The 9,162-nt window shown below is 53.1% G+C and overlaps 1 protein-coding gene and 1 long non-coding RNA gene across 2 annotated transcripts in view; one reads left to right on the forward strand and one right to left on the reverse strand.

The window, feature by feature from the left end:
- The window catches only part of LOC116641571, a 72,221-nt gene extending 68,338 nt beyond the window's left edge, over window positions 1–3,883 (reverse strand). The window contains exons 1-2 of the long non-coding RNA XR_004301201.1: window positions 3,720–3,883; window positions 158–400 (exon numbers count right to left, since the gene is read on the reverse strand). This is a non-coding gene — a long non-coding RNA (uncharacterized LOC116641571). The remainder of the gene's footprint in view (window positions 1–157; window positions 401–3,719) is intronic.
- A 79-nt stretch (window positions 3,884–3,962) lies between these two features.
- Window positions 3,963–8,699, forward strand: SRXN1 (sulfiredoxin 1). Its single transcript, XM_032419338.1, has 2 exons — window positions 3,963–4,193; window positions 6,741–8,699. Exons 1-2 carry the CDS (start codon window positions 3,978–3,980, stop codon window positions 6,942–6,944), a joined length of 420 nt encoding a protein of 139 aa, XP_032275229.1. The 5' UTR covers window positions 3,963–3,977; the 3' UTR covers window positions 6,945–8,699.
- Window positions 8,700–9,162: the final 463 nt, after the last annotated feature.

A 9,162-nucleotide genomic window follows, 5' to 3' on the forward strand; every position in this document is an offset into this window, starting at 1 on the left:
GGGGGGGGGGGGGGGGGGGGGGGGGGGGGGGGGGGGGGAGGAAAATTCTTGTGACAGCTCCCGCAAATAGAACACTGCAGAAATGATGCTATATGACTTCCAAGACTAGATTGGAAAAGGCCATGAAGTTTCTGCCAGGTTCTCTTGGGACACTCACTCTTAGAAGCCAGCCGCCATGCCATGAGGAAGCCCAGGCCACATGGAGAGGCCACATGTAGGTGTCCTGGCTGACAGGCCGTACCATCCAACAGATGCATAATGGAAGTCACCTCCAGATGATTCCAGCCCCGGCCATCAAGTCACTCCCCGCTGTTGAGTCACCTGGATGATGGCCCAGACATTGTGGAGAAGAGACAAGCAGTCCCCGCTGCGTCCTGTCTGAATTCTTGACCCACAGACTCTGTGAGGATAGTAAAGTGGTTATTTTATGCCACTACATTTTGGAGTGGTTTGTTTTGCAGTGGTAATAACTAGAATATTTCCCAAATAAACTACCTGCACACAGTCCCTGTCTCAGCATCTACTTTTGGGAGAATCCAAACAAAAACACAAGGATATCGTGTAGATGCCAGAACCTCTCCAACTTCCAGTTCCAGGCTTCCATTGGCCCCAGTGGAAGGTCCTTCAACCTACTTCCAACGAGAGGCTTTTCTCCGTCTTATTGGTTTAAGGACAGATGGGCCAATATAATGGAATTGCCGATTGGGCAGGTCTGGTCAGGGTCCATCCAGGTGGGGGTCCATCTACCCCACCATGACATCTGTCCCCCAACACAATTCTGATAGTGGGGAAAGAAGGTTCCCCATAGGAAAACTAGGTTACAGCTACCAGGCCTTGCTAGTTCTTTTTTTTTTTTTTTTTTTTTAAGATTTATTTATTTATTTGAGAAAGAGCACAAATGTACACAGGGGGGGGGCAGAGGGACAGAGAGAGCGAATCCCAAGCAGACTCCCCGCTGAGCACAGAGCCTGATGAGGGGCTGGATCTCATGATCCTGAGATCATGACCTGAGCCGAAATCGCGTCAGACGCTTAACTCACTGAGCCACCAGGCGCCCCCAGACTTTGCTAGTTCTGTTCAGCAGTCAGGGGCCATGAACTTCAGGGTCAGTGGACCCTCCTGAACCCAGAGGTTAGTGCCAATTAAGCTAAGCCAATCGTGGTAATTCCACTCCCCTTGCCAAGGATTGGTTTGGGCCCAGACATGTGATATAATTCTTGCCAATGAGATAAGAGGAAAAGGCTCGTGGGCAAGGAGTGGAGGGGTAAGGAATGGTGAGTAAAGCTTTCTTCACTCTTAAAAAGAAGCACAAAGGGATGTCCTAAGTTCTGCCTTTGAAAGTTGTTGTATAGTGATGTGATGCTTGGAGCTACAGCAGCCATCTTGGGACTGCAAGGGGGCAAGCTCGAGGATTAAAAACCAGAATACAGAGGATGAAAAACTAAGAACCTACTTCCTACAATGGCAAAATGGGGCATTACACAAAGCATGGAGCACTTAAGCGAACCCTCACAATTCACACCCATAACAACTTTGAGTGACGCGCAGTATTGCTCATCAGAAAGGGTAATGAGTTCAGGTACAGAAAGTGTCAGTAACTAGTCCATGCAGCAAGCTCCCCTCCCCACAGTGGGTACCACCTCTGGTTTTCTCCAGTTAAGACGGTGATATGCATTCCCCATGCAGATGCCAACCAGGGTGAAGAGGAGGACAACCAAACCAGATAAGCCTGTATTTACCAGATAGGCCTGTTTTCAGCCAGGTCTGAGACCGTCCAACCTCCTCGCTTTTGCTAGAGCTGTGCTTCTGGCTGGAATGTCCTTCATGTCTACCTTCCATTCAACACCATGCATGTGCCACGTACCTTTCTAAACACTTCATGCATTACTCTCACTCTCCCTGGCAATCCAGAGAAGAAACTGAGGCAAGAGAAGGCGAGTTAGCCCCCCCAAAACACACACACACACACACACCCTCAAGTCACACGATTTAGTACGTGGTGGAGCCAGGATTCAAATCCACACCATTCAAGTGACTCCAAAGCCTACACCTGCTTCTTCCCTCTCCCTCCCCAGGACCAAGCCACAAGTTCCAGTTTGAATGCCTCTCCCCCACGGAGCCTTTCCTGATGCTCTCAGTCAAATAGGGCCTCTCCTTCAGCACTCTGGGTGTTCATGATAAAACCAGTCACGTTCCTTGGTTACTGCTGTGGAAGCACTGATTTACCCCCCACTTTGCCCTCCATCAGCCATTATCTCCAAATGTTCCCAAAATCTCCCCATAACCATTTTAACAGAAGAGAACGCTGAGGCTCAGAGAGGTTAAGCAACTTGCCTGAGACCACACAGCTAGGCAGTGGCCCAGTGGGATCCAAACCCAGGCAAATCTGTGCCAAAGTCCTAATGTTGCCATGGATGCTGATAAACAGCTGGAATTTATTATTATTTTTTTTTTTTAAAGATTTTATTTATTTATTTGAGAGAGAGAATGAGAGAGAGCATGAAAGGGGGGAGGGTCAGAGGGAGAAGCAGACTCCCCGCTGAGCAGGGAGCCCGATGCGGGACTCGATCCCAGGACTCCAGGATCATGACCTGAGCCGAAGGCAGTCGCTTAACCAACTGAGCCACCCAGGCGCCCAACAGCTGGAATTTAAACCAGGAGCCTCTGGGGCGCCTGGGTGGCTCAGTCGTTAAGTGTCTGCCTTCGGCTCAGGTCATGATCCCAGGGTCCTGGGATCGAGCCCCGCATGGGGCTCCCTGCTCCGCGGGAAGCCTGCTTCTCGGCTTCTCCCTGTTCCACTCCCCTTGCTGTGTTCCTGCTCTTGCTATCTCTCTCTCTGTCAAATAAATAAAATCTTTAAAAAATAAATAAATAAGTAAACCAGGAGCCTCTGCCTACCTCCCCCTGGCTCCAGAGGATGCTGGGTGCTGAACCTGGGCCTCAGAGGACAGAGGACTTTGAATGGGAGAGAGTGGGGCTGGCACTCAGCATGTCTGGACCCAAGTCATCACTACCACCACCACCCACCCCACCCCACCCCACCCCCTCCTCAGCCTCAGTGTCCACATCTGTAAGCAGGTGTTGGTGGCTAAGTGGTCCTGGGCTATAAGGCTCAGATGACTTTCATTTTCAGCTGCCCTACCTTGGACAAGCAGTTCAATAATTCTACGTCTTAGTGGTGCTGTGAGGATGCGATGAGAGAGTTAGTGGGCATGCTTAGGGCAGTGCCCACACACTGTCAGCAGCATTCCAGAAGGCTCCTTGTGACAGTTACTTTGGCTGAACAGAGGCAGCCAGCAGTGAGGTACAGAATGTACTCTGGAGTGAGACAGCCTGGATTTGAACCCTGCCTGGCTCAGCCACTTACTAGCTCCGTGACCTTGGGCGAATCACTTAAAGCTCGCTGTGCCTCAGTCTTCTCATCTGTAAAAAGGGAATAATAATCACACCTATCTTGCGGGGTTGTTTGGAGACGGAAATAAGTTAATATCCATGCAAAGTGTTCCGAACAGCGCCTGACAGCACCAGATTCGTAGTTTTACTCTTGTCGGTATTGGTATCGCTTCCTTGGCCATTCCGGCTACTGCTCCGACGGCCGGGGCCGCCGAGCACCGCGGGTTTTGCCGCCCTCGTCCCCGCCCCCGCCCCCGCCGCGGGCCTGAGTCACCCGGGCCTCCGCGTCAGCCGCGCCCCTCCCGCCCCGCGACCTGCAGACTCACCCTGAGTCAGCCCGCCCGGGCGCTTCCACTCCGGGACGCGGCGCGGCGGAGGGGAGGCTGCGGGGCGCCCCCCGGCGGACAGCCCGAGTCCCGCGCGGTCTGCAGCGCGCAGCCCGCGGGGAGCGCGGGGCCGGACCACTTCCGGGCGGGGGGGGACACGCGCTCGCCCCGGCGGCCGCCCCCGCCGCCTGCGCAGAGTGGTACGGCCCGGCCGGGGTTAAAGCTCGCGGGCGGCGCGGCTGCGGTGGCGGCGGAGCGATGGGGCTGCGCGCGGGAGGAGCGCTGGGCAGGGCCGGGGCCGGGGTCGGCCGGGGGGCGCCTGGGGGACCCGGGCCGAGCGGCGGCGCGCAGGGCGGCAGCATCCACTCGGGCTGCATCGCCGCGGTGCACAACGTGCCGCTGAGCGTGCTCATCCGGCCACTGCCGTCCGTGCTGGACCCGGCCAAGGTGCAGAGCCTCGTGGACACGATCCGGGTGAGGCCCGGGGAGGCGGGCCGGAGGGAGGGCTCCGCAGGAGTGAGGTCACACTGGACTCGAGACGGGACTGGTTCCAGGCGCTCCGACGGAGCCCAGCATTTGCTGTGTGACCTTGAGCAAGGGGCTGGGCCTCTCTGGGCCTCCGTTTCCTCGCTTGAGCAAGCGGGAGATTAGAGGAGATAATTAAAAAAAACGATCGCGAACTCTATTTATAAAGCACTTGCTTTATAAATAGCACTTGCAGTGCCCAGGAGCTGTTTCAAGTGCCAACGCTGTGAGGTAGATGCTACTACTGTCCCTCTTTTACAGACGGGGAAACTGAGGCACCGGAGGATTTTTTTTTTTTTTTTTTTAAGTAACTTGTCCAAGGTCAGGCACTTTGAAAGTGGCACAGACTGGCTCCAGTGCCCACCAGCTTGGCCACCACACTCTGGAGTTAAGCCATGCTGTCATTTCTGGCTGTCACAGTCAGTGGCTGTGGGACTGGACATGTCATGTCTGCTGGGAGGCCCTTGCTGGAACTGGATCTGGGAGAGGACAGGGGTCAGCTGCATCACTGAGCGAGGGTGTTGAAGAACGGGGAAGTGATCCTGGCAGGAACTTTATGGGGGTGTCAGGTTGGGCCTGCGTGGCATCCTGTCACCTTTCCCCATCAGACCCTTGGAAGGTGGTCCTGGGAGATTCCAAGGCCCCACCGGACCCCTCTACAGCTCCCCAGATCGCCACAGGGCCTGCTCCCTCTCTTGGCTCAGGCCTCTGCCCCCTCCCTGCCCTTGCTAACACTGCCCTGGCCTCTCAAGATTTCCCCCCCTTAACCCGAGGTATTTTCCCGTAAAGCACTTCTGTCCCCCTGGCTTATATATTTGTTTGTGTTCTATTGTCTGTCTTCTCAGGTCAACTGTACAAAAGCGGGGACTTTGGTCATATCCTGGCAGTTTCCTCAACACTAACTAGCATGGTGCCCAGCTGTTTGTGGAGGATCTAGCCATGTATGCACTCTCCCACCCCCGGGCCTTTGCACAGGCTCTTTTACCCCTGCCAGGAACTCTTCCATCTCTTCTTTACTGTTTCTAACTCCTTCTTGGTCTTACTGTCCCAGTGTCCATGTCTTCCCTGATGCCCCCCTACTGGGTTAGTGGCCTCTTATGGGCCCCCAGACACCTACATGCTCACCAGCATAGCTCCGATCCCCCTGGGTTTTAATGGCCTGTTTAGACATCTGTCTTCCATGCTAGAACCATATGCTCGGGGAGGGCAAGAACCAAGCCTGTCTTTACTTACCATATGTATTCATTTTCTATGGCAACTGTAACAAATTGCCAGGAGTAGTGGCTTAGAACAATATAAATGTTTTATTTCATAGTTCTGTAGTTCAGAAGTCCAAAATGGGTCTCAGTGGGCTACAATCAAGGTGTCAGCAGGGCGGCATTCCTTCTGGAGGCTCTTGGGGAGAATCCTTTTCCTTGCCTTTCCCAGCTTCTAGAGGCCACCCACAATCTTTGGCTCATGGCTTCTTTACCCCCATCTTCAAAGCCAGTGACATCAGACCGCCTCTTTTGCCTTTTCCACTTTCAAGGACGCCAGTGATTACATTTAACCCATCTGGATAACCCAGAATAATCTCTCCATCTCAGGATCCTTAACTTCATTCCATCTGCAAAGTCCCCTTGGCCTACACAGGCTCCAGGGATTAGGACGGGGACGTTTTGGGGGGCCATGACCTCGCCCACCCACCATCGTGCCCCCGGCGCCCAGCACAAGGCCTGTCCAGCACCGGCTCCTCGTTCATGACCCACTGCCGGCCAGGCTGTGCTCCACACCTCCCAAGCGTCAGCTCTGTGACTCTTCACCCGCAGCCCCATAGAGCATCCACACCCATTTTACAGATGAGGAACGGTGCTCAGAGTGCTGAGGCCATTTGCTCTGGGTCCCCGAGCAGCTCAGTGGAGGAGCTGAAATTCGGATGCAGGATTTTTTGGGTTCCAGAGCCCCCGCCTGTCACTGCTGGGCCTTACTGCTTACTAATAATTTCTGGAATAAATGGATAAATGAACCCATTAAATAAGCATAATAAAAGAGAACCCATGGGCCAGTTGGCAGGAGGCCTTCTAGGCAGCTCACACCTAATGTGGTCTCCCCAGTGTGCTCCATCCCCACCACACTGGAGTCCCGTGAAGGCAGGGGCTATGCCTGGCCCAGTCTGGCTGTACTTTATTCCCGGAGTCTAGAACAGGGCCAAACAGATAGTGTGTATGGGGTATAATAATAAACTCATAAATGTTTAACAACCTGGTCTCTAGGGGGGAAAAGCCCTGATTTGTAGCATCTGCTCGTTTCCCTGATGTAAATCACTGTGGCTGATTTTCAAGCTACCGAGTTGATGACAACCAGCTCACAAAATTCCTGAATATTTAACAGTTGTCTCTCACGAGCCAGCATGAGCCAGTGAGTACCCTGTTGGAGCTCAGCGCAGGTTAACAGAGTCCGCACCGCAAACCGCCAAGCCTTGTGCCGTGCTCACTGACACTGTGTCCTCTTCTCTAGGAGGATCCAGGCAGCGTCCCCCCTATTGACGTCCTCTGGATCAAAGGGGCCCAGGGTGGTGACTACTTCTACTCCTTCGGGGGCTGCCACCGCTATGCAGCCTACCAGCAGCTGCAGCGAGAGACCATCCCTGCCAAGCTTGTCCGGTCCACCCTCTCGGACCTCAGGGTGTACCTGGGTGCTTCAACACCAGACTTACAATAGCAGCCTCCTCGGTGCCTCCCAACACTCCCAAGAGCCCGGAAGACACACCCCGCCTCCAGGGGGCCAGGCCATGCAGGAAGCGATCAGGGGCTCGGGGGGCACGTTCTCTGTGCCTAGGGGGGGCGGTCTGACTCTGAGCACCTGTTCCACTAGCTGCAAGACCTTGGACTCATTACTGAACAATGTGGGAGCCCCAGATCCCACTGCTGCGGAAACGGGGACATGTCTTTGCTCTCGAGGTATTCTTGAGAGAAGGAAATGGAAAAGGAGATGGGTTTGGAGAGCGACCTGTTCCTGGCTCCAGATTCCCAAGCACAAGGCTCCTTCTACGTTTTTGTCTGTGAATCTGCCATTATGTGGAATACGTTCAGCTGCAAGTAAAGGTTACAGTGGCTTAAACAAAGAGAAGTCTGTCCACATAGCATGAATTCTGGAGACAGGTGGTATTGGTTCAGCACCCCAGTGAAGATAGGGCTCACATCTCTGATTCCTTTTGGCCTTTCCCTCGTTGCTTGTTACTTCATGGTCAAAGATGGCTGCTGGACCTCCAGAAATCGTGGCTGTGTTCAAGGAAGAAAGGTGTGGGGGAGGAAGAAGGGCCAAGCCAGCTGTCGACTTCTGTCATGAAGTCAGACCTTTTTCAGAGGCCTGTTTCCTGTTCTAGCCCCCTGCTTATTTCTACTTAGGTCTCCTTGGCCCAAACCAGCTACTGTTGCCGCCCCCGGCTGCAAAGAAAGCTAAGATGGCAGGGAACAGAATTGTCATAATTAGTAGACCCTTCATATTCCATCTCGTGGAACTGGCACACCGCTTCCTGAAATAAAATTGGAATCCCATTACCAAGAGAGAAATAAGGAATTGTGTATTAGTTAGTCTTGTGTAACAGACCATCTCCAAACTTGACAGCTGAATGCACGTCATTCATTTGCCTACAGTTCTGCGGGTTTGCAATTTGGGCTGGACGCATTGGGACAGTTCTACTGGGCTCACCCAGCATCACTCCCAAGGCTGCACGCAGTCAGCTATTAAACTCGAATAGGGCTGGATGGTCTAAGATGGCCCTACTCACTTGTTTGGCATTTGGCAGGCCGATGGCTGGGTGACTTTGTCCTCGTCCATGCTGCGGTCTCTCCAGCAGTTTCGCTCAGGCTTACTGACATGGCTTCAGAGTATCATGAGAGTGAAAGTAGAAGCTGCAAGGCAGGTGGATCTCTCCCAGGGCTGGGCCTGCTCTACTAGGGGCATCTGTCGTGGTCTGCACTGGTGGGGTGGGGGTAGGCCAGATGGGACATTCCAAAGGGGCTTCTGAAGACAAGAGTCCTGGGTGAAGGGAAGAGGGACAGGAAGGGTGCAGAGTGAAGCAGGTTTTGCTCTCACTGTTCTGCTAAGGGATCTCGGTCCCTGGATGTTTTCAAGCCTCAGTTTTCCCAGCTCAGTAACCAAGACAACAGCTTTCCCACCCATTCTCTGTCCCAGGGAAAGATGACTGAGGTGACCAATTTAAATGTAAAATGAATATAGTCCTAAATGCAGTGTAATATCCTAGAACCAAAAAAGGGCATTGGTGGAAAAACTGGAGATCTGAATAAGGTGTGGATTTTACTTAATAATAATATACCAGTCTCAGTCTCTTAGTTTTGACAAACGTACATGTAAAACGTAAGGTGATGGTGGTGTAGGCTGGGTGCAGAATTTGGGGGAACTCTTTACTCTCTTTGCAGCTTTTCTGTAAGTCAAAAATCATTCCCAAATAAAAACTCATTTAATAAAAATGAGAGGGTGTACTTGCTTTGGACTGCCAGTTTAGGTTCTCAACAGGTTTGCTACAACACAGATTGCTGGGCCCCAGCCCCAGAGTCTCTGACTTAGCAGGTCTGGAGTGGATCCTGCGGATTTGCTTTTCTAGCGAGTTCCCGGTGCGGATGCTGCTGCTGTCCAGGGACCACAAGCTGAGACCACTGATCCAGACTTAGGCAATGATTTTCAAATATGGTGACACCCCCTCCACCCACATTGGGCTGAGTCCCAGGAGCCCGTTATGGGATTAACTTGTGCACCCACCCATTCATCGTAGGGCATTGGACGAGCGCCTCCCTGGAGGTTTTTTCCAAGCTGTCAAATGGACTGTCCACCCCTGAGATTTGTACCAAGGGTCAGGAAGCTGAGGGCAGGTTTTGTAAACTGCTGTCATGAGGTGCCACTGGTTCATGTGAGTAAT

The sequence above is a fragment of the Phoca vitulina genome, unplaced genomic scaffold (assembly GCF_004348235.1).
Source record: "Phoca vitulina isolate PV1807 unplaced genomic scaffold, GSC_HSeal_1.0 scaffold22, whole genome shotgun sequence".
In the NCBI taxonomy this organism is placed as follows: Eukaryota; Metazoa; Chordata; class Mammalia; order Carnivora; family Phocidae; genus Phoca; species Phoca vitulina.

Coding starts and splice junctions, on each gene's coding strand:
- SRXN1 (XM_032419338.1), top strand. CDS start 3,978: ATGGGGCTGCGCGCGGGAGGAGCGCTGGGCAGGGCCGGGGCCGGGGTC. Junction 4,194..6,740: donor GCCTCGTGGACACGATCCGG/GTGAGGCCCGGG, acceptor CCTCTTCTCTAG/GAGGATCCAGGCAGCGTCCC.